This window comes from Mesocricetus auratus, unplaced genomic scaffold (genome assembly GCF_017639785.1).
Source record: "Mesocricetus auratus isolate SY011 unplaced genomic scaffold, BCM_Maur_2.0 Super-Scaffold_100676, whole genome shotgun sequence".
Classification (NCBI taxonomy): domain Eukaryota; kingdom Metazoa; phylum Chordata; class Mammalia; order Rodentia; family Cricetidae; genus Mesocricetus; species Mesocricetus auratus.
In genome coordinates, this window is record NW_024429266.1 from 184320663 (window position 1) to 184346243 (window position 25581).

General features: G+C 43.8%; 1 protein-coding gene and 1 long non-coding RNA gene across 2 annotated transcripts in view; one reads left to right on the forward strand and one right to left on the reverse strand.

Moving 5' to 3' along the window:
* Positions 1–25581, forward strand: part of Ano2 (anoctamin 2) — a 332087-nt gene that overhangs the window by 245345 nt on the left and 61161 nt on the right. Inside the window, exons 16-17 of the mRNA XM_040737100.1 lie at positions 12662–12736; positions 20906–21101. Coding sequence (XP_040593034.1) covers positions 12662–12736; positions 20906–21101 — 271 coding nt within the window. The remainder of the gene's footprint in view (positions 1–12661; positions 12737–20905; positions 21102–25581) is intronic.
* On the reverse strand, positions 7947–8850 carry LOC121137083. The gene is made up of 2 exons (XR_005874305.1): positions 8812–8850; positions 7947–8145 (listed from the first exon to the last, which is right to left on the reverse strand). It is a non-coding gene; the product is annotated as an uncharacterized LOC121137083 (long non-coding RNA).

Genomic DNA, 25581 nt, shown 5'->3' on the forward strand with positions numbered 1-25581 from the left:
TTAAAAGTCTGTGGAGTCTGGATTGTAGTGAGAATAGTGGTGAACATCTGGGGGCTTTAATCTGAATTTAGCATTCTAAATCATCTAAGAGAGACTATGTGTGTGAAATGTCTGTGGGTATTTAGAGAATCCAATTTACTGAAGAGCACAGTGTGGAGAATGAGAATAATTTTTAATTGAGATTATTAAGACTGGGATTAAGTCTGAGGTCAGCTATTTCCAGTTTATTACTGGCCAAGTCACTAATCTTTGTGGGTTTTAATTTTCTTCTGTATAAAATAAAACTAATAATTCCTATCTCAGAAAGCTACCACATTGGGAATCAGGGTTAAGAATCGTGAACAATTGCTCTAAGCTGGGAAGTACACAGTGAATGATGCATAGAGGCACTGATGTATGTATGTATGTATGTATGTATGTATGTATGTATGTATGCATGGATGGATGTATGGATGGATGGTTGGATAGATGGATGGATGGATGTGTGTGTGGCGGTGGTGGATGTGTGGGTGGATGGATGGTAGTGCAATCAGCCATGGTCCACTAACCTCTCGAGACAGTCATTGTCCTAGATACTCTTGGCTCTCACACCCTTGATGAGGCATGCACATGTGATGTTCTGTGTGCAATGCCTCATCCTCGGTCCTCTGTGTGCAATGGTGAGGAAGAGGAAGTTGGGCAGAGATTTCCTGGTTATCCCACAGAGTAAACACCTCTTCCTCCTCCATTTCTTCCCCCTCTGGACCTCTATTCTTTGTGAAACTGGAAACAGACTTCTTCCATTGCCCATGGGCATCTTCCAGGATGCCTTCAGCTTATCGGTATAGAGAAGATATCTGGACATGGAGAACTTGGACCCAGAGAAAGGGCATAAGGTCTGGGTTGACCACATTTTGCCTGCAGTTCATGTTGGAGGGAGAGAGACATTTATTGATTACTACCCATGTTGATGTCAAAGCTGGCTACTGACCAGCTTATATCACAATATCTTTGTATGTGTTTCTAGGCAGTACTGGAGCTAGCTTGGGGGATTATTTTGCTCTCTGTGCACTGTGAGGGAGATTCCTCCCTTGGCTGGTGCTCCTAGGTTTGGTGAAAGTCTCGGATGAGCTTCCCCATGTTATACCTAATTTCCATGTCGGAGTCCTGTTCCATTTGCTCACACACCTAGCTGTTAATGTAGGAGAACAACTAACCACTGTTAGCAGAATCTGAAAGGAACATTGCAGGGTAGTTCATGCTATCGGATACCAGGATGAAGTCTAATTGCAGGGCCTCTTATGCTGGTTAACTATTGCTGTGTGTTGCTGAAAATAGTTCCGTCTGCTGTCCTAGTTAGCAACAAGCACTATTTGAGATGAGTGTGGACCGTGTCCTGGAATAACAGCGATGGCTCTATTTGTGGGCTGAGGCTGAAACTGACTGACACTGTGAACACAACAGTGAACAATGCTCATTTAGGCTTCTGACAAGAACACATGGGTGGTGGCAAGACTCATGATTTATTCATTTATGCATGGAATCGATTTCAAAGGGCACAACCTTTACATAGCAATTCACACTAGTTGAAAATGTCTGTTTATTTTTTCATTCTACAAAACCTGGCACCTTGGTTATTGAATAAAAGGCGCTGAATGTTGCTTATGGTAAAAGTCTAAAGGTACCTGTCAAAGGACTTTGTGTGTAGTGGGAGAATTTAAAGCCTCCCCATACTCATGAATGCAAGGCAGTTAACTATGTTAAACATTGCAATTGCTAAGTTGCTGAGGTGCTAAGTCTTCTCCAAGTGTTTCAAAGGGAACTATGTTTCATCCAGTGCCTCCCAGTGTTGCTGATGGCTAGGTGACACTCTCTCCTTCAGTTCCCATTCTTACCCTACAAACCACCATGGCAATCCAATGAATATGTTCCGTTGGACTCCAGAATAGCCAGTCTTTGCTCTAGTCCAGAAATCAGTTGGAAGACAGAAGGAGAGGGGAGGAAGGGGCAGGGATTGAAGCCAGCTGGCAAGCTGACTAGGCCAACATTGCTTCTGACATGATAGAGTCTGTGTTGACATCTTGTGCATGAGGGGATTGTCTCCAAGTGTTTTTGTGCTGGGAGCTTCTCTTGGAGGATTTCTTAACATAGGGACAGGCCACAGGACTATAGACCTTGGAGTAAAAACATGAGGGGGGGATGAGTCTTGAAGATAACATTTTCCAAAGTGTGGTGAACTTCAGTGTTGTTCACAAAGCATTTTCAAAAATAGATGTGTTCACCCCCAAGTATTTAAGTTAGATCTGGGGCGGTGTCCAGACTTTTTGTACTTTTACCCCCATCAAGTGATTCTGATGGTTAATTTGTGTGGGTTCCAGTGACATCACCCTTGGATTCCATTCTGACCTTAGCCTTATGCAAAGGTTTGAACATCTGAGGAATGTTAAGTCTGTCGTTTTTTTCTTCCCATTTACTATGCCTCATAACCTCCTTCTCGAAGTTCCTGAGCATAGTTAGGTGTAGGTAACCCTTTAACAGACTCTTCATGAGGCATGAAAGGACTAGAGGGGACAAATTCAGACAGAAACCTAAAGCCAGTGGTTTCTGAACATGAAGAAGACAATAGTGAAGAAATACATTGACTATACACACTTGTCTCACTGCTATGATACAAAACCTAAAACACACAAACAAACAAAAAAACCATTTAAGGGAAAAGGATTAAATTTTCCCTCATAGTTTGGGGCGTTAGAGTCCATCACAGCAAGAAGGGTGTGGCAGCAGGAGTGGATCCCTACTGTGGGGTAGGAGCAGCAGGAATAGAGGGGGCTGGAAGAGGAGCCTTTAGGCTTCTCTATAATGTCACCACGCACTGAAGGTTTGAACACATTGACACCATCACATTGTGCTTCTGACTCTGTGTGTTCATGGCCATCATTTAAGACAATGCACATTCAATCTAACCTAAAAAATCCTCATAGTCTTACAGTTCCAACAGTGTTAAGAAGTTTGAAGTCTTCTAGGAGACTCAAGTACATTCTTAGATGTTAACTCCTGTTAAGTAAAACAATAAAAGTTAAGTACTTCTAATATCCAATGCCATAGAGTAAAAATGTTCCCATTCCAAAGGAAGGAAGGAACAGGAAGACAACAAGGAAAGATTGGACCAAAGCAAGACTAAGACTCAGCAAGATAAAAGCTAAGTTTTGCAGCTCCATGCCCAAGGTCTGGGGCTCATGATGGCATTGTCTAAGAGGCTAAGTTGGCTCTGCCCTTCCAGGGCTGTTGGCTGTGTCAGCTGTACCTCCTTTCCACCCGATACCAGTAGCTCACCTCAAGAAGAAGGCCCCACATTTCAGGTGTCTCCAGTATTCTGGAGTCTCTTGTAACTCTGGCTTCACTTTCAGAGCTCATGCACAGGAGCCACGAATGGGAAACTGACCCTTCTGCATATTGCCTGACATGGTGGCTTTTCTGGGGCCTTTCTGGAACCCTCTCTCCAGTCCCCTTACTCTTGTATCCTGCATGCCTGCATAGTCAGGATCAACTAAATGTTACAAAGTTTGCTTTCAGATCAGGAAATAGCCTGGCCCTTCTGGACAGTGGCAGCAGGAGACTCTCCCCTGGGGGCTATGCTAAGCAGACCCACCACAGCAGGTGCCCCAGAGGCTCTGTCTCTTCAGACACTCTCTGGGTACTCCCTTTTCGGGTGAATTTTCACTTTCACAACTTGGAGTCTTTGACATAGACAGAATCTTAACCTTGAGGCGCTGCTCCTTTTGTCCTGGTGATGAGTGTGGAAAGTCTCATTAGCAGCACTTATCTCTGTAGGGATTATACTCACTTTACCTGACCCATCCTGTCTGCCCTGTCCGAAACTTCAATTATGTTTGTGTTCCTTTGCTTTCCACATGCTACATTTCTACATCATTTTGTTCTTTTTCCTGGCTTTGGATTCTCACTATAAACCTCACTAAACACAGTGAGCAGTAACCACACCAGAGTCTGCATGCTATCCTGATGCTTTGAATTCTCTTTCACTCAGATTTTCTGGACACCAGCAGAATGCAGCCAGGTTCTTCACCTGAATTCAATGTAAATAGTCTCTATCCAAGTTGCTCATAGAGTCCTTACTCTTCCTTGAAACCTTACCCATCTTCCTTTACTAGAACCATTCTCATCTCCTGCTCTCACCAGACTTCCTTTTCAAGCTCCGCTCATATCGTTCTGTGGGGCTCTAGCCCACAGCTACAAACTCTTCCACCATTCCAGCATCCCATAGGCTGAGCGATCAGATTTATTACTCAAATGGACACATTTCTTGGTACTAACTTTCTAAATTAGATATGTTTATATTGCTGAGATAAAAAGCAATTTGCGGAGGGAAAATTTTGTTTTGACTTGTGGTTTGAATGTATCTAGTCCATCATGGCAGAGAAGACATGGTGGCAAGTGCAGGCTATGGATGTGGTAGCAGGAGCTCATTCACATAGGGAAGATCAGGACACAGAGAAAGAGAGGGAAGGCTGGTGCATAAACTTTGAGGCCTACCATTTCCTCTCTCCAGTGTCCTCTATTTAGGCCCCACTTTCACAATGTCCCAAAACAATGTTAGCAGCTGGGGACCAAATGTTTAATCCCATGGGCCATTGAGGGATGTTTCATATTCAAGCTATCCCAGAGAGACTTCATGAGTCAAATCTACAGAAAAAAAAATGTTCTGCAGATCAGTTCTCCATTCTGTGGCTAGAATGTAAGGGGGGAGGAAAGGGGGCACATGAAGCTAGAGATTAGACTGAGAAACAGAATTACCTCACCTAAGTGGATGACAGGTACTTCAGAGTCAATGTTGCAAAGGTCTTCACTGTGCCACTGGCTATGTCCTTCCCGCCTGTATGAAAGCAAGGTTCATCAGAACACATTGCCAGGCAATGTTGGAAGCTAAACCTCTTCACTATATTACTTAACAGTGACTATTCTTTCTACACCTGCCTGTGGGACATATAGTTGGCCATTTTTCTTAAAAATACTGACAGGTTACTGAGTATCTTACATGTCCTTCTTTTCCTTCTTGACAGCTACACAAGACTGGTACTGATATACATTCTAAGAAGTGGCAAAGAGGTTTTGTGGGCTATTTCTGTTCTGATATGAAATTAGATTCTATCCACCCAGTGGCTTGACACTCAATTGTAAGCCTATGAGCACTGAGTGGTAGTGAAGTGAACAAGATGATTGTTTCCAGAGAGACACCTACTCATCCATCCGCAGATCCACAGATCTGCATAATCCAAGTCCTCATGGCAGGCAGTATACTGTATTTGCAGGCTTCTTACTTCCCAGGGGTTTAGAGAAAAACAGGAGATAAACAGGGTAGCTTCCTAATGCTGTGACCCCTTAATACAATTCTTGTGTTGTGGTGAGCCCCAGCCATAAAATTATTTTCATTGCTACTTCATAACTGTAATTTTGCTACTGTTATGAATCAGGATGTAAATACATCTGTGTTCTATGATGGTCTTAGGCAACACCTTGTGAAAGGGTCATTCAACCCTCAAAAGGGTTATGACCTACAGGTTGAGAACCCTTGTTGTAGATAATGATGTGATGTAGATTGTGATGCATAATAATAAAGGCAAGGGGTGTCTTAGAGGATTGGGCAGCACCCTCTCTGAAGAATATTCAGAGGGCCCAGCAGGGTGAACAGTAGGCAAAGGGGCTTCACAGAGGTTCCATGAGGAAATCAGTCTGGTAGGTTCAAAGAAGAGGAAGGAGGCCAGTGTGACAGGAACAGAGTAAGTGAAGGACTGCACAGGAGGAGACTGGGTTAGAGAGCAGCCTGAGCTGAGAGCATATGGAACCTTGCTGTCCCCATGACAGACTTCAGGTGTGTCTTAAGTGCTTGTGTGCTATTCTAGATACGATTGTATAGTGAAGTCTCATATGAATTGTGTTGAGGAAGGTTACTAATGGCTTCAGCCTACTTCTTCCTTTTGTACACAAGTCCTGGAGAAGAACAAAAACTTTCCTGTCCCTTACCCTCGTATTATTAGGACCCTTTTGAGACTCATGAGACCACTGTTTCTCCCCTTGAGAAATTGAGTGGGGAGAAGCTGTCTCTGATAGGAATCTAGGCGGGTACCTAACAGAGCAGCTGGCATTAGGAGAACAGAGAGAGAGGCGTTCATTCTACTGCTGCACCCCAGATGGAGCAGGCAGCTAGCTTGAGAGACAGACACTGAAACAGCAAGTTCTCTGGGGAGCCAGAGGAAATGAGCAGGACCTCAGGGAGCGGTTTTCTGTGTCTTCTGGGAAAACTGAACAGTGAGAGCAACAGATAATGTTTTCCACTTTAGCCACAAAATTACACTGTGTTTTGTCCTGGGCTGTAGGCATGCCTGTGGACTTAGGTGCTGTGCCATGTGATTGTCCCTAGTCCCTTTGCAAAAGAGTCCTCAAAGAAACTAACACCCTGTACATAAAAGCTTCTGCCTCTAGAAGGCTCTTGGGTTCAATTTAGGGGTAATTCCCATCAAAATCCTAGTGCAATTCTTCACAGACCTCAAAAGAGAAAATACTCAACTTCATATGGAAAAACAAAAAACCCAGGACAGCCAAACAGGCAGGTAGACCAATAGAATCAAATAGAAGACCCTGGTGTCAACCCACACACCCATGAACACCTAATTTTTGACAAAGAAGCTAAAAATATAGAATGGAAAAAAGAAAATATATTCAACAAATGGTGCTGGTATAAATGACTGTCAACATGTAGAAGAATGCAAATAGATCTATATCAATTGCCATGCACAAAACCCAAGTACAAATGGATCAAAGATCTCAATATAAATCCATCCACATGAACCTCATAGAAGAGAAAATGGGAAATACATTTGAACACATAGGCACAGGAGACCACTTCCTAAATAGAACACTAGTAGCACAGACTCTGCGAGCAATAATTAAAAAACGGGACCTCCTGAAATTGAGAAGCTTCTGTGAAGCAAAGAACATGGTCAACAAGACAAAATGACTCCCTACAGAATGGGAAATGATTTTCACCAACCCCACATCTGATAAAGGGATGATCTCCAAAATATACAAATAACTCAAAAAACTCAAAATCAAACTACCAAATAATCCAATAAAAAACTGGGATACAGATCTAAATAGAGAATTCTCAACAGAACAATCTCAAATGACAGAAAAACACTTAACAAAATGTTCAACATCCTACACCAATCAGAATGGCTAAGATCAAAAACACCAATGACAGCTTATACTGGAGAGGATGTGGAGAAAGGGGAACGCTCCTCCATTGCTGGTGGGAGTACAAACTTGTACAGCTGCTATGGAAATAAGTATGACAATTTTTCAGAAAATTAGGGATCAACCTACCTTAAGACACTGCAATGCCACTGTTGGGCATATACTTGAAAGAGGCACATTCATACCATACGGACATCTACTCAACTTTGTTCATAGCAACATTATTTGTAATAGCCAGATCTTGGAAGCAGCCTAGATGCCCCTCAACTGAAGAATGGATAAAGCAAATGTGGTATATTTACACAACAGAGTACTATTCAACAGTAAGAAACAATGACATCCTAAAATTTACAGATGCTTTCTCTGGAATATCCCCATCATTTTGTCTGAGACAGCATCACCTTTAATAACAAATAAGAAATCACCCAGTCCTCTGTTTCCATGGCATTCTGCATGTATTATGCCATGCCATAATTTGTGTCAATCTTTGTGTCATTTCTCATTTGTTTCCCCCACAGTTGAGGTTTCTTGGGGACAAAATCTGTGAGTTCTTCTTTGTATCCCCAGTGCCCCACCCACCATTTTCCACTTGCCTCTTTCTAGAGGACACTGTAATATTGTTCAGAGAAACCAAACAATAACAACACCCAAAGATGCTTAGCTAATCCTGAGGTTGGCACAGGGATGACTGCAAGGTATTGCATTTCCTTATCTATTGGATTCTTTCCCTCTTTTGGATACTGTCTCCAGTACTCTCAGGAATACAGGCTTGGTATACGATTATTTGAACAAGAGCACTCCATTCCTATTCCAGCTGTTCTTGTTCATATCCTGCAGGTGAGGAGGCAGATGAGTCCAGATGTTGCTGCTGCCTGGCCTCTGTTCATTGTAGGCCTCCTGGAAGGAAGAAAATGGAAGAGGCCAACTTTCTTTGAAGCCCAAAGCCAATTCTAACCTGCGCATGATGCTTATTGATGGCTTGGCATTTATCGTCTTAGTTATTTGGTGTTTTATTAGTTTTTTTAGAGTTTGGAGAAAGATTGGGTCTATCTTCCTATAGCCATTCTTTTCTGACATTCAATACATTTAAAAATGTATACTAAACACACACACATAAAATATATGTATATATATATATATAGCATATATATGTTTGCGTGTGCCTGTAGATATTGGTTCCCTGAAGATGGAAATGCAACTCCATACCTTCAAAGATGAAGGTGGGTACCTCCTTCTAAGGAACAAAGTGCAGAATTGGGGTTGGGGGTAGGGCAGGAAGGAAACCTCTCAGAGTAATCAGGGTTAGCATCATTAGTGACAGGGTGCATCATGGTCTATACCCCTGAGAGGATGTGATAAAAATGGTCCTTGATCTATGGTCTTTCTCCCTCAAACATATAAACTCAGACAAAACCTCAAATCAAGATGATGTTTTGGGTCCTTCAACAAAGCACTTGATCAGTACATTTCCAAGCTGACAAGGTCATCAACAGCAAGCTATGTCGGAGAGGCTTTTATGTCTAAAAGCACCTAAGGGAGGGATGACCAAATAAAATATCATACCTTGGTTGCAACTCTGGCCCAGGAGGCAGGCACTGAACTAAGACAACATAAATGGAGTATTAATTTTTAGTTCATAATGTTGTGTGATATTGGTTCTTGAGTTGTGAGAAATGTGCTGAACTTACATGAGAATCTAGATACAAGTATAAAGAATTCTCTTTATTGTCTTTGAAGGTTTTTTTAATAAACAATCTATTCTAAAGGAATGTGTTTAAAGAAAGCAAGGAACTATCACATATTATTATTGATAGAGGTGTGTTGGGCCCTTTAGAAAACAGTTTGGTGGCTTCTTCTTAAAATGTCAAACACAGACCTACAATGTGACCAAGCAAGTACATTACTTTGACACTTGCCCAAGGGACATGACATTTTATGTTTGTATACAAATTTTGGAAGGGCTTCATTCCTAATTGTTATGAGCTGGAAACAACCCAAACATCCCCCAGGGCGGTGAGTAAGTGAGTGGGCTGATATCCATCCACATGATGAAATATAGGCCACACCTCAAGGAAGTGGGGAAGCCACTGAGCTATGCAGCAGCAGGGATAAATCGCAGATGGGCTGCGCTGAGTGAAAGATGACAAACTCGAAAGGAGCTGCACACTGCAGTTACCTAGTGACATTTTTGAAGAACCAAAACTAGAGGGACATTAAACATTAAACAGACTTTACTAGTTCTGGGGACTGGGGACAGAGATCAAAGAGGGAGGAAGGAAATGTTGGAGAGTGATAAAAATTATTTCTGTTTTGATCTGCTTTGTGGTTGTAGGTTCATGACTGCAAAAAGTCATCACAATATGCAGAATTGCATTCTAATAAAGATGAATTTTACTATCTTGATGTGAAAAACCTCTCAGGGACAATTGGCACTTTGTCACTGTCCCTTTCCTCCCAGGGGTTTATTGAAATAGTGTTCTCACCTATTGCTCTCTTACTGGCTTCATTTCTAAATATCCAGTTTGCCAGAAGGGCCTATGTAGATATTATTGTCCTATTTGTTGAGCAGATAGCTGTAAATGGGAACAGTAGTCCAGGGACACAAACATAGACAGCAGGGACAAAGAAATAAGAGCAGATGACAGCAAGGCTGGTGTCTAAACAATGGTGACATTAGCTAAGTGCCCCATAATCACCTGCTTTTGATGGAATCAAAACTGATTAGAGCTCACCGTTGTGTGTACCATGCAGTTTCTAAAGCTTTGTCACGTGCATTTACTCATGTGACAAACAATACTCTGCCACCTCAGTGAGACTGGATTTGTCATCATCATTCAAGATTAGAGAGTCTAAGAGTTCCTCCTGTATTCCTGCAGTTCTCCCGACCCTCTGCTTAGATGGGCTTGTTTTAAAAGGCATGCTAATTTAGTGTGATGTCTAGAATTGTTTTACAAATCAGGAATATGACTAGTTTGCAGTAGAGAAACTGCTGTGAGGCTATCTGAGACGGCCCAGTCTGCAAAGTGCTTGCTATATAAATATGGGGATCTGAGTTTGATCCCAGAACCCGTATTTAAAACAACAGCCAATGTTGGAAAGGGATATATGCAGATTTCTGGGACTTGCTGGCCAGCCAGCTTAACCTACATGTCAAGTTCTAGGTCAGTGAGAGATCCTATCTCAATTAAAATGTGGACAGCGCCAGAAGTTGTTCCTTGGCCTCCACATATCCGCCACATATCCTCCCTCCCTCCCTCCCTCTCTCTCTCCCTCCCTCCCTCTCTCCCTCCCCCCCCTCTCTCTCTCTCTCACACACACACACACACACACACACACACACACACACACACAATTAAGTTACTAAGGTTGCTGACATAGTAAGTGTTTCAGAGCCCAAAATTCAGAATTGATAGGTTCTGGTCCAAATTCAACTTGCCTTTCTGCTGTTCCACACGCTGGCAATGTGTCTTTCAGGAAGAGGGTACTCAATTTAATAAACTTTACAGTGACTCTGCATCTTGCTTGGACCAGTGAATAGACGGCTTCTTTTATTATTAGTGTCAAATTCTTGTCATTAAAAACTGCTTCCTGCCAGGTATGTGGGGCATGATTGAGATCGCTGTCAGGAGACAGAGGCAGAAGGATTGTGAATTAAAGGTCAACCTGTGTTGCATAAGACTATCCTGTCTCTAAAACTAAAACACAAAACAAACAAACTACTTTTTCCACTGTTCTCTTTATGAGTAAGGTAGTTTGGGGGACAGTGTGTAATCTTGACTTTTCTCTCAGCTTCCTGTGTTTGGATAGTGTCTGGAGGCATGAGAACTGTGTTTGCTAGGATGTGTGCCTTCCGAACAAAACCCCACCACCGTAAACATGAAAGGGGTGATCTTCCAACAACTCAAGAATGTTTATGTCATAAATAAATGCTTTTCTCCTGACAGCATCTAACTCAACGCTCCTTTGCTGTTTTCTTTCATACAAAACAGTGAAAACCTTTTTCCTGGTCTCACTTATGTCTCCATCTAGTCTCCGTGGTCCTGAAGATCTCTGTACTAGTCCTGGGCCCTCTGAGCTTTCTCCTCTCTGTGTCCTCAGCACCCATCCAGAGCCTGCTCCATCAACAGTGCTCAGGCTGGGTCTGATGAATGAACTCCACCCAGACACATTCATCAAGATCCTATCTATAGCCTTGGAAGGCCACAGGCAGAGCTCCCGAATGAATGCAGTTTTCTTTTTGGAGCTGTGTCCTCAGCCCACCTCCGGGTTTCCTTACCAGTGTCTTAGAGGAGAATATTTTCAGGGTTGGAAGGCATTTGTGTGCTAGTGGACCCAGAGTGTGGAAGGAAGGAAGCAAGAACTCCCACTCTCTGTTAAGCTTCCCTTGAGTGAAGGTGAAGGAATCTTGGTTAGGTCTGATTGGAAACAGGTTTCTGTGCTTCTATACCTCCAGAATGCTCAGCATCTAGCATTTAGTGTGTTCTTATGGTATGAAGAAAAGCTGGGTGGGCTAGGAGTCTGAGACCAGATACTTTGGTTGTTATGAAAACCTGAGCATAAGACGGATTTACATCACCCATAAGTAAAAGTGCAAAGAACTAAGTGACTTCCACCACAGCATGATTTCCAGTATCATCCATCAAGTCAGTTCAACCCTACACTTGTTCCAGACACACAAGCAAATTCTTCCTTCTCTACAGTCCTCGCAGCTCATGCCCTCACTCCCAAACTGCCCGATGATTCTACACCCTTCGGGAGTGTCTGTTTCTCCAGGCTGTGAACTCTCCAGGACAGCGTCCATAAGGACTTTCTTTGGTCTCTTTATTGTGCATGGCACCGACATGGGCACGCAAAAGATGCTGTAAAGAAGCTTTAGGCCCAAAAAGCTCAGCTTACAGTACAAGCTTTCTGAGGCTAGATGGCACTGTTGCTAGAGCCAAGTCAGGTCGGTTCTGAGATGGAGAGGGAAGGGAGCAGCAGCCAGGGGTCCTGCCTTGCTGAGTTTGATTCTGACTTGTTGCTTACAGTGATGAGTGGTTCCCTGCTGGCTAACACAATGTGCTTGGCCATTTTCTCTGCACCTCACAAGGATGGCTTCAGACAGTCTTCACAGCCTTTTGTGGTTGTCAGAACGGCTGTCTCCATTCTAAACATTTTCCAGTCTATGAGACATATTTGCCAAGCTGGCATCAAAGTCATGATCCTCTTGCCTCAGCATCTTGGGTCCTGGGATTTCAGGTGGGTGCTGTCAATCAAAATTAGAGAGCTATTGTTGATATTAAGAGCAAGAATTGCTACTGAAATATCCATAAAGCAACAAATAGCTGATATGCAAATTTATTTCAAATAGGAGTGCATCAGTATCTGTTCTTTGTGCCTTCTGATTGTCTCTACTTTTCCTGTTTCATCCCAGGATGATGAAGACAAACTGACCTGGAAAGACCGTTTCCCAGGATACTTGATGAACTTTGCCTCCATCTTGTTCATGGTAATTTCTTTGAGGGACCACTTGTCTGGGACTGTATGTATGTTGATCCTGTTGTGAGTGTGTGTGATGTGGACATTTATGTTTTTATGCTGTGGAATAAGAAGGGGCTGACAAAGGTGAGGCCACAGTCCTGAATGGCGGAGCAAGAGCTTTCCAATATTGAGGTCACTGACTATATATGGATAAATTGCAATGTCCTTGGAGTGGGATGGGGTGACTCTCTCTGATTCTAACAGTGTCTGAAAGCCACAGAAGAGAGCGGGCTGGTCTCACAGTCTTCAGTGTCTCTATGAATATTGCATTTGTTTTTCTTTTATTTCCCTGGGATTGTGAGAGCTTTTTATTTATTTGTTTGTTCATTTTGAGTCTTAATGATATTGGCAGTGCTGGGAAAGGCCAAAGGAAGAGCCTGAGATTGATTCATGGTGGAGTCAGATTAGCAATTTATGCTGGAAGACCTCGCAAAAGGTTACCAAAGGACCTCATTGGGTCACTAACATCTGACTGTCTTCAGTGGGAAACCCTGCATAGCTTCCTTTTTTGTTTAATTAATTGATCAATTTTACATCCTGATCACAGTTACCCTTCCTTCTCTCCTCTCAGTCCCTTCCCCCCAACTTTTCTCTGCTCTCCCAATACACTCCTCCTCAGTTTCTATTCAGAAAAGGGCAGGCCTCCCATGAATATCAACAAAACATGGCATATCAAGTTGCAGTATGACTAAACACCCCACTACATATTAAGGCTGGGTAAGGCAACATGGAATGAGGAATGGGGTCCCAAAAGCCAGTAAAAGAGTCCCTGCTTCCACTGTTAGGAATTCCATAAGAAGACCAACTGTCACATATATGTGGAGTGCCTAGGTCAGTCCCACGCAGGCTCCCTGGTTGTTGGTTCAGTCTCTTTGAACTCCTATGACCCCAGGTGAGTTGTTTCTGTGGGTTTCCTTGCAATGTCTTTGTCCTCCATAGGTCCTATAGTCCTTCTTCCCTCTCTTCAGCATGATTTTCGAATTTCAACCTAATGTTTGACTGTGGTTCACTGCATCTGCTTCCATCAGTTGCTAGACTAAGCCTCTCTGATGACTATTGGGCTAGGCACCAATCTATTCTCATAGCAGAATATTGTTAAACATCATTGTATTGATATTTTCCCCATTCAGCCTCTGGGTTCTGGTGCACTAGGCAATGTCAGGGGTGGGTTCACCCTCATGGCAGGGGTCTCAGGATGGACCAGTCATTGATTGGCCACTCCCACAAATCTCTGTGCCACCCTTATCCTATAGGCAGGACAGACTGTAGGTCAAAGGCTATGTGACTGGGTTAGTGTCCCACTCCTCCACGGGAAGTGTTGCCTGGTCACAGAAGGTGGCAAACCAGTTCAGGCTACATGTCAGCAATTGCTAGGAGTCTTAGCTGGCATCATCCTTATAGATTCCTGGGAGTTTCCCTTGCAGTAGGTTTCAAGAGTAGATGCTTGGCTTCATAATGCAGACTGTGGGCATAGCAGCTCAGTGTGTCTGGACCAGACTACATATGTAGTATAGAAAAGAAGGGGATTATTTGAGTTTCAAAAACTGCAAGAAGCATCCTCATTTTTTGAACCCACTGGCAAGACTTAATCCTGACCTGGCTTGAGTTCATTGTTTTTATTATTATTGGCATCATAACTAACAGGGACAGGAAACATGTAGTCTCAAAAATTTAAAACGTGCCAGGCCTGGTGTCACATTCCTATAATGCCAGCATTCCGGAGGTAGAGGCAGGGGATTTCAAATTTGAGGCCAGCCTGGGATACGTAGTGAGACCCTGTCCAAAATACAAATGTTCTTAGCTTAGACATCATCAAACTCAAGACCTTCTTCTGCAGACAAAGTGCCGAGTTGTCAAAGCTTAGCAGTCTAAATTTGTTTTCCTCTCATTGCCAAACAGGCCCAAGGCCTGGGGGGATTATTTAAGAGTGCAGTGAGCTGCAGTCAGTTAAAGTGTGATGGTAGAAAGTTTAACCAATTCAGCGCTCCTGTGCCTCCCGCAAGGTGCATTTGGCTGTGGGAAAGTTTCTTCACCGGAGAAGTACATAATGGATACAGCTGTGTGCTTAATACTATCCTTAGGGGCCAGACAATGTGGAGATGAAAGACAATGATATTAAAAAGGAGTTTATAGATAAGGTGAGAGTGGCAGTGCACACCCGTAACCCTGGTACATGGGCAGCTGAGACAGGAGGATTTTGAGTTCACCAGCCTGGACTGAAAATAAAGATAGCTTAAAATGCTCTACATGTGATAAGTAAATACATAATAAAATCAACTTCTGTCTTAGTAGCGGTGCAGTAGGATTTTGTAACACCTATGTTGCTGAATTTAGTGAAAAATACTGGGTAAGTATATTTCTAATCTCATTAAAGACTTCAAAGGCTGAAAGGATATTAACAGCCCTGGGCTAAAATCTGGAGGAGATGTAGAAACAATAGAGCAGACATCTTTGCACTAAGGATGCTCTCCCTTTAAGGGCATTTTCCATGTCTAGGAAAGGCCTTGGCTTGGGTGGTTTTATGGGAAGCATGAGGGGTGAAAATAAGGACTGTGGCAAGCTTAAAGTTCATTAAATTCTTTAAAACTGTAATCTACCAAACACTGGTCTCAAATTTCTAAAGAATTACAAACTCAAGAAAATTCAATAAAAACTCAAAAAACTACCTCCATAGGCACTTCCCAAAAGAGAAACTCCAGTGACCAGCAAGCTTACATTAGTATTCATGGAAATTCTAATTTAAACCATGGTGAAACACCATGTGCACTCAACAGACATCTTGTCATTAAGAAGTCTGTCAATAACAAGTGTTGGGAAAGATCTAGATCAAAAGAAACTTGTACAATCCTGGTAGGAGTTCATTTAAGAAATTATTTAAAGATGCCTTTAGAAGCATTCTGGCATTACTTAGTAAAACTGAGACTTAAAGCCCAGAGTCCTGAAATTCCACACCTAGGTGCATGCCCTCGAAAATCTTATGTGTACACACAGCAAAGTACACATAGGGAAAAATTTGTGAAACACTGTTTATAATAGCCCCAAACTGCTAACAGTCCATATGCCTATCCCCACAAGAATGGATAAATAAACCGAGCTCTATTTACACAGTTAAGGACCACGTAGCCATGAAGATGAACAAGCTAATCACCATACAGAACAGCATGGGTGACAAAAAAAATGACAAAGAATATACATGGTTTGATTGTTATAACACAATGTTCAGAAAGAGGTATGCTTAAGTAACAGAATAGTGAAAATGAAGAAAGAAATGACTGTCACTGAACTAACTAAAGGAAGAGCCTGGATAAGAGATCTTGTGTTTGATGTGAGGCAGGCACGATACACTAGAGTTTGTTTTTACATCTATCTCTGTGTGTGTGTGTGTGTTCTGTACGCTCCCAATAATGCAAAATTTAAAATCACAAAAGCATTTATTAAATAAGTCAAGTAAGGAAGTCTCATTAAGATTTTAGCAAGGATCTATAATAGGTAAAAGAACCAGTCACACTGACATTTTTGGAGTCAGCGGGAAGGGTAAGGAAAAGGACTCTGGGATATGGTACCTGGTAGGATTCCCAGTGAGAAGGGAAATGAACAAGGACAGAGGGGTGTGCCTGTGGCTGAAATATGGCCAGAGAGGCCTTAGGGAGACAGCGGTATAGCAAGGAGTGGGCTCACTCTGCTGGAAAACTCCCTCGAGAAAGGTTTGCAAAGGAGACATATGGTCTGACACGCAGTTCAGAAGGGACTCTGGGTGCTATGAGAAATTCTGGTCAAGATGGCAAGTGTGTGGGAGAGGGACAGTCAAGCAGGAGGCTGCTGTGGTCATTCAAAAAGTGTCCCAAGAGTAGATTGGAAAGAATTTGGTCATGCCTTGTAGAACTGAAAAACGTTGCCAAGCATGGAGGTGCATGCGCTTGTATGTCCTACTACTGCAGGGACTGAGGTTGGAGCATTGGCAGTTTGAGATACCCTGTGTTTACCTATTTATTGCTTTATTACAGGGCTAACTCCACAAGGGGAGTCGTTTTTCAGTTGGTTACGTTGTTTGTATTTCCCTGAGCGCTGTCTCCTGGACACCTAGCCTTTAGACATCTGTTAAGACCGAGGAGTAAACAAATTACAGATGGATGTCAGAGGCAGCTGTGACACAGTGACAAAGCTGTTTGTTTACTGGCACTACTGTCACATTCTGTGCCCCAGGCTGAGCCCTGTTCCACTGGATTAGTAGAGGTTGCCGCTGCCTTGAGCAGCTTTCCTCTATTTCTAGAAAGTTCTTCCTCCTCCATATTCTTTTTCCAAGCTTTCCCCCTAGCAAGCTCTCCAAAAATCTGCAAGGTTTTCTTGCCCTTTCCCTGCTCTCCAAAAGAGCATCCCAGACACTTATGACCTGAAGCCTGGGGCCTCAGACCAACTGCTTCCAAGTTCATCCTTGCTACATGTGTACAGTGATTTTTCACAGCATCCATTCAGAATACAAGTCTCGGAGTGTGGGGACCCCGAAGTCTCTCCTTCATAGCTCTTTCATAATCTCAAACTCTATGTCCAGGCTTACACTGTCTATTAAATATTTTCCTAATGTCAAGTTGGATGTTGGTGGTGCATGCCTTTAATTCCAGCACTTGGGAGGCAGAGGCAGGTGGATCTCTGTGAGTTTGAGGCCAGCCTGGTCTACAGAGTGAGTTGTAGGACAGCCTCCAAAACGATACAGAGAAACCCTGTCTCGCAAAACCAAAAAAAAAAATTCCTAATGTCTCCGACCAAGTGTCTGACAAAAAAGCAATTTAAAGGGGGGAGAGTGCTCCATGTTCTTCTCTGTTGCTGCATTAAATCACTGATGAGAAGCAACTCATGGAGGAAAAGATTTATTGAGCTTGCATTTCCAGGTCACAGCCCATTGTTGACAACAGTCAGCACAAAGCCACAAGCAGGAACTTGAAAGAACCATAGCTGTTTTGCTATGCTAAACTAGCCTTCTTATACCATCCCAGAACCACCTGCCTAGGGATGATACCTCCCAGAGTAGGCTTGGTCATCCTACATTAATTAATAATCAAAACCATCCCTTAGAGATATAGCCACAGGTCAGTCTGATCTAGGAAAATCCTCAGTCAAGGCTTTCGTCTCAGGTGATTCTAGGCTATATTAAGTAGACAACTGAACATAACTAGGACATAGGTAATAATTTTGCTCGTTCTTGCCTGTTTTTCTCCCTCACAGTTTAAGTAAGGATACAGTCTGTGATAGCAGGGAAGACATGATTGCAGGAGTATGTGACTGCTGGCCACATTGTCTCTACAGCCAGGAAACAGACAGAGCACAGGAAGTCGAGCCTTGCTAGCCTTCTTTAAAGCCCACCTCCAGTCATGGGCTTTCTTCTACAGGCTCTACCTTTCTAAACGTTACAGTTCTCCAAGTCCAAGTATTCAGACACACGAGCCTGTGGGGACATTTCCTATCTACAGCCTAACATTTTGCAATATTTTTCTATACCCCAAAGGTGAAATTATAGGACCAAAATGCAAAACCCATAAGGGCTTAGATAATCCATCCTTGTGTAGTGTGGATATGTCATTTGTGGCTGAAAGAGTCAGTCTTTAGCAAGCCACTTTCATATATAGAGCACTGATATGGAATAGTGTTATCCGTAGAATATGGCACATGACCAAGTTCCTTTACCCAAGCTGTGGGAGACAGACCCAAAACATGATGTGTCCCAGTGCAGTGACATAGAGGATAACTTATCAGAAATATTATTGGATGCCTTTTAAAAGCAGTAATTCAACCACAAGTGGTGGGAATGGCATTGGAGTTCAGGACAAGAGACCTGAGGCCAAACGTCAGGATGGGAATGTGGACTGTGTTCCACACGGCAGGGTCCAGGCATGGAGCATCATGAAATCTCATTTATAGAAGGCAAGGTAGCTATAAGGATGAACTCAAGTGGAGAGGTAATTTGAAAAGTGACATGGAGAAGATACAGTGGGAAAGTGGTGATGACGACACCACCATTATCCATTAACATCTCAGCTCTGTCTTGTGCCTTCCAAACCTTGGGACAATCAGGTTGCTGCTGCGTGGGCCTAAGTTTCTTTATGCATAAAACTGAAGGTTGTAGGTAGATAGATGACCCCTAAATGCTACAATTCTTTCATTCCCACTGTGATTCAGATGATCCAGTGGCCAAGAGCAAATGATTTCTTTTTTCCACACCTGTTTCTTTGTCTACAAAACACTCAGTCATGGAGTCAGGTTTGTGTTCTCTAAGCCTGGGAGCTCTGTGGATCTAGAGATGTTTTGGGAAAGCCCAATGGGGAGATTCCAAACCTGGTTTCTACCATGGGGTAGAAAAATCAAGACCACAGAAGTACAAGTTTGCAAAGAGTAAGTAGGGTTAGGGATAGTGTTGAAGGTGATGTTGGGGCAAGAGGGGAGAGCGACTGGAGTGAAAAGAATGGTGTCTTTGCTTTGGTGGGACTCCCTTTACTATATGGATTGTAAGCCGGGGTCTGGAGTTGTGCTTAAGTTCTGCGTGTCAACCAAGCTCCCAGTTGATGGAGCCTCTAGGGCCATGGATTGCATCACACTTACTCTTTTCACTTTCAGGGAAGCCCAGGAGAGATCTCTTCCCCATCTCCTTCCCTACTGACCCTTGGCAATTTTCCCTGGTCTTCTCCCAACACCAAATCAAATGCATGCACGCACTCATATGCACACACACACACACACACACACACACACACACACACACACACACACCATACACACACATATGCACACATTGAAAAACACTCCTTTGATTATGAAAGACCTCCTCCCTGCCTTTCTTATACCATGGCCCACAAGACAAATGCTAACATTTATAAATCATACCAGGCTAGGCAACCCAGTCTCTTATTGGCACCCGAGGCTTCAGCATGCTGGCACCCCAGAGGTCTGCATGGGTGTATATGCTGACACATCTGTAACTCATTCCAAGCTCACCAGAGTATCATTCACACTGCCTACAGCATACTGTTCAGACCTCTTCCCAGCCCCCCACTCTCCTCACTGCTCCTCCCATCTATTCCCCTACCCTCCAGAATGTCTCCTCCAGCATTCTTTTGTATTTTAGGGGAAATGTCTACCTGTCCTCTTCTTTCCCCACAGTTTAAATATCCAGTGCCCCATCCCTTCTTCCCCAGAGACCAACAAGAACCTGAAGAGTCTCATTGGCAGCAAGGGTGAAACATTACTTACCTTGACTGAAGCAGGGCCGAATGAGACCTGTTTCTGACAGAGGCCATCCTCTAGCCACCCCTTGCTGAACCTTGATTGGGAGCTCTTGCTCATGGCATCCTAGTGATTCCACAAACTGTCCTTCCTTAGCTGGACAGGAGTGGGGACACAGGAGGGTTGGCACTGTAGGTCTAGAGGAATCCTTGTTCTTGTGTTCTAGGGGAGGTAATGTGGACCTTAGAGATCTAGGGGTAGGAAGACCTCCTTGGGACAAAGGAACAAGAGATTTGCATACCAAAGTAGAATCTGTGACTTCCATTACAAGGTGCCTGGAAAGGAACTCAGTGCTTTTATTCACCCCATTCTGTGCCAACATGACTTGAATTGGTCTCTTATTTCTCTGTTCTGTGCTCTCAACCTTTTCCTCTCATCTGTAATTCATGCCTTCTAAGTTTAAGCATCTTCAGTGGCTTCCTATGCTCTTTAATGGATGGTCTTGAAGTTTACTTCCTCTACAGCTATCCTTTGTCCAAGCAGATTTCCATGTTGTGTTCCTACAGCAGCTGTCTTCATTTAGCATGTAATAATTTCACACCTCTTACTATGATATAAAGGAGTTCATCTTATCTACATAGTCAGTAGAAAGTTCTAGAATTAAGGAAATCAGGATATGTTTTACACTCCACAGTATTCAGAATTTTCATCTTTATTTGTGCTGTGTGTGTTTTAGGCTATTGGGATCTGATAAAAAGTGAAAATGCATTAACAGAATTCAGCGGCTTTGCAGGTCCTTTGTTGCTTACTGAGTAACTAGAGCTTACCAGCAGCTGATGCGAACAAACAGTAGGCGCTCAAGAGTTGACTGTGGGTGTGATTATCTGCTCAGTAATTGCCTCCTTCTCCTGTCTTCTCTGTACAGATTGCCCTGACATTCTCCATTGTCTTTGGGGTCATTGTGTATCGGATCACAACTGCAGCTGCGCTCTCTCTCAGCAAGGCCACACGTTCCAACGTCCGGGCAACGGTGACTGCAACAGCAGTCATCATCAACCTTGTGGTCATCCTCATCTTGGATGAGATCTATGGTGCTGTAGCCAAGTGGCTCACCAAAATCGGTACTGTGTCACTTTGTCTTGGGTCATCTTGAATGCGGTCAGTTCAGTATGTGCAAGGTGTTTGATAGGAATGACCCAAAATGACAGATGAGATGGAACAGGATTCTGTACATTTGATTGTAAGAATGAAGGTGGGTGATGGCTGTGTTCTTCCAGGGCAAGCTAAGGGGCTTCCCTTTAGTGGGAACCCTTCCTGTTCTGTGTGTGTCAGGAGACCAAGGGCCGATATTGACTGCCTTGTGTGACTGAGAATCAGTCTCCCTTTTGTTTAATCTATGAGGTCTGTTTTTTTTTTTTTTACCCCAACATAGTAGCAGGGCAGATTTAACATTTCCTGTGAGAAATTACAGAACTTGAGCCCTCCTCATTTTCCCAGCAGCATGTAGAAAGCAAAGAAAGCATCTTGATACTTGAACCTGAGAGGGTCTTATCTGGCCTCTCAAACCCGCACATTCCCCAGGCTCTAAGCAGACTTCAAAGAGGCCTATCAGACTTCCCAAGCTTCAAGCCAGTGAGGAAAATGTCATGGCCTCCACATTCAGTCATGTCATTTGAGCTGGGACCTGCTGTTGCCTGAGACACATTTTGGCATTCCTGCTCATTGGATGGGGGAGGGCCATCACAGAGACTCTTCCATGCTTCGCTTAATCTGGGTGGCCTGGATGCACCCCTTCCTCTTCAAATTGGGATTTCCTTCTTTATTTTATGGACTGGGCAGCCCAGATTCTCCCTAACCTCCTAGGGAAGTTGAGTCAGTGGCATGATGTCCCATCTCCTGCCTGGTTAGGGCGACAGCTGATTCAGACAGTATCCTGTGAGACCCTGAGGTTCTGGAGGCTCCTCTGTAGCTCCCTCTACCATGAGGTTCACACAGTGGCACCCACCTTTGTTGTCCCTGCTGGTCTAGGAGCTTACCCTCGGAAAGAGAGTGACAACACTGTTCCCTGGGAGCATCTAACTATGTGGTATCGCTTGAGTTCCTTCATAGGCTTCTTGAGAAAAATCAGAGGGTGCTTTTAACTTGGCGTCTTTGGTAATATGCTGTGCCGTGTTCTGTGGAACAGTTGGGGGAAGCACCCCATTTTCCAGGTCACTCAGGGAGACTTGGAGGTGGACACATAGTGGGAGAGTAGCTGGTGCCTAGCCGCATGCACGAAGGGAAGAATACCAAGCAAAGGGAAGTTCCTGGCAAAGAAACAAGATGAGGAAATGCGAAGGAAATAGAGAGGGCTCAGAAAGTGGCTTATGGGTCACTTGGACTGCTTGAAAGAATTTTCGTGGGTGTAAATGCCAGCATAGTAGAAAGACCCAAGCTGAATATACGGGGCAGAGATGGCATGACACATTTATAGGAGACCAGAGAACCCTAGTTTGGTGACTGTATCAGGGCCCATGACAGACCCAGGGCACAGTGGAATGGGAAGTTGAGACTAGGGAGTTGACTGACACATACCTTTATCTTTTGGTGGAGGATCTGATATGGCAGGCTGAGGACTCTGCTTACTTTCATAGACAGTGGAATGTGTTGCTTTTGTATGGGCTGCAGTGAATAGTGTAGTCCCTCCGTCCTGATTACTGAGTCAAATGAAAAGTAAGATCAAGGCAGGGGTGGACAACAGTCAGAGTGTGGGCTTTAAAACTGAAAACTGCTTCCCTGCTAGAGATAACACAACAGGGGAGCCAATGAATGTTCCCCACTAGTGAGCTGTTCACAGATCGGCACTCTCACAGTGCATGGAAGAGCTCTGTAAGGGTTGGGGCTGGGACCTGGCAGGGTGCAGAATACCTTCACCGCAGGCACTCTGCTCCTAACAGAAGGGCAGGGGCAGCAGACAGGCAAAAACTGCCACAATTGTTTTCCAGACTGCCCCACAAAACCAGTGACTCCCTTCTCTTGACTGGAAGAGAACTGTGGAGCCAAGACAGAGCTTAAAGTTGACCATGGTTGTCCATGGGGAAGAAACAGCAGAAGAGGAAAGGAATGTGCCTGTTCTCTGCTGATCCCAACCCAGTACCATAGTAGAGCTTTTGAAGAGTGACATGACAGAGATTTATGTTTGCAGACTTCCTCAGGAAGGATCATGGGATGCTAGGATACCACAGAACAGAGCCAGGAGGCAGTTGCTCCTGTAAGGATTAGTGAGTGTGTGTGCAGAAGTGGAGATGAGGGAAACAGGAAGCCAATGATGGAGCAGAAATCTCTTCCTGGCCCTATGGATATTTTACTTTTCTTATGTAAGACAGAAGAGAAAGTCGTCAATAATGATAATTTATAAAGACTTAGTAATAAATATCTGGTGAACACTTCTCATGTGCAAGGCTGTACATAATCTGTTGTTTAAGGTCATGAACAAAATGAACTATAGATCTGGGGCATGGTTCAGTGGAAGATCACTTGCCTAGCATTCAGGAGATCCTAGACTCAATCATTAGAACCACATCCATACACAAGGTTGTACAACATGTCAATACTGTGAACCTATGCCGGTTGCTTCCAACTCTCTTCCTTACCCAGAAATCTCAGCCCCCTCCAATTTGCTAAGCCACTGCTCAGTGTCCCATAAAAGATAGCAATACACTTAATTTATTCTTAAATACACACACACACACACACACATACACATACACATTCTTTTTGGCCCATATAATGTTCATGTGTACATTTTGGTCAACAGGGAAGTGTATTTTCTCTTTGCTAAGGTTGGAACTCAGATTCTACCATGCAGATGCAGACACCTGTGCTGTTTTGGTCTAAGCTTGTCACAATCTGCCATGCAATGGTGTGCTGAGTCTCCACTCAGGAATGAGTTCACTCAGATATTGGCCTGGTTGTTGTTCTTGACTGTCTTAGACTGGATATTCCTAGGAGGCTCAGAGAGGCACTGCCTTGCAGTGGAGAACACTGAGTTCAGGGCTCCAGCAGACAGAGCATTTGAGTTCTGCACTTGGCTTCCTCTCCCTCCTGTCCTAGACCAATGAGCAGCAGGGAGCTTTGCTAGACAAAGTTGTATCAATCCATCATTACCAGCCTGCTGAACTGTTTTCAGTCTTATGATTGTGTCCTGGGCTTTCCTTTCACCTCTATCTGTCTGTAGCTTCTCAATGCCTTCCTAGGCATCCTGTCTCAGACCCTCAAGTTTTACTCCTAGTCATTCTTCTTGGAGAGCTACCTGCCCTTTACCCTTAGGTAATACATGGAACAATGTTTGAGGTTCTCACCCACCTTCTTCTCATTTGTATTCTTCTATGCCAGCCAATTCACTCAACTCATGGTCACCCCAGGCTACCCTGTGTGTTCCCACCCTTGGTCTGGCCTCAAAAGACTACCTCCTCCCAGACCCTTGCTTAAACACTTGCCCTTAGTGATCTTCCTGCCTTCTCAATCTTTCACTCACCTGCTCATCTGTTTCACTCAGCTGTTTGTGGAGCTTTGTACCAGTCACAATTCTGACAATACGGCAATTGACAAGTCTCCTGTACATTCCTGGGGTCATTATGCCTGCCATGAAACAAGGAGACAATAGACAATAAGTAAAACACTGCCTGGAGTGTAAGAAATATGCATTGTGGTGCAGAGTAGCTTGAGGCCATGCACTGGGGCCTAGGTGATCAGGAATATTCCTATCTATCTGACCATGCTATAACTGTGACATAAATGGGAAGGAACCAACTAACCAACAAGGACCTAGGGAGGAGGGACTGAAAGATGCACCACAAAAAAAGACCATGACTACAATTGGGAGTAACCGTAAGTGGAGAGTTCCTTACATGGTGATCATATACCTTGTTGCTTCTATCTGAATGAAGTTATATTAGAGCGATGCTGAGGCAACACATTCATCTTCATACCTAGTGTAGTTAGAGATAGCTCTTTGCTTCATACAGTTACTCAAGGACCCAGACTGATAGAGACCATGAAGGACACTATGTCAGGAGAAAAGGAAGGTCGGAGGTCCCCTGGCAGAAGTGTCATCATCACTTCTGCATGCAGCTCACTAGTTCCAACAAGTGTGAAGATGAAATCATTAAAATACATGTACAATTGAGTAACTATTGATATTGATTGTCTCTTGGTTGGGTTACAAAGCGACTGGCTGAATAATGAAGCTTGCTGCCAGGTATGCCTGTGAGGATATTTCCAGAGAGAACTGAACAAGGACGATCCACCCCTGGTGTGAACAGCACTGTTCCAGAGACAGGGGCGTGGGTGGAATGAAGAAGGGGAAACAGAAAGGCAGCCAACACAGGCATTCGTTCTGCTACCTGGCTACCATGATGTGAGATGCTGTTCTGAGATCCAACTGAAAGCTCCGAAACTATAAGCCAAATAAACCCTTCTCTCCTTTTAAATTGCTTCTGCCAGGTATTGTGTCACAGTGACAGCCTCAGCCCTACCCCACCCCCACCATACTACTGATTAGCATTTGAGGCCCTTCTGTTAGGAAAGGTCTCTTCTACTTGCTCCATGCATGCTGCAAGG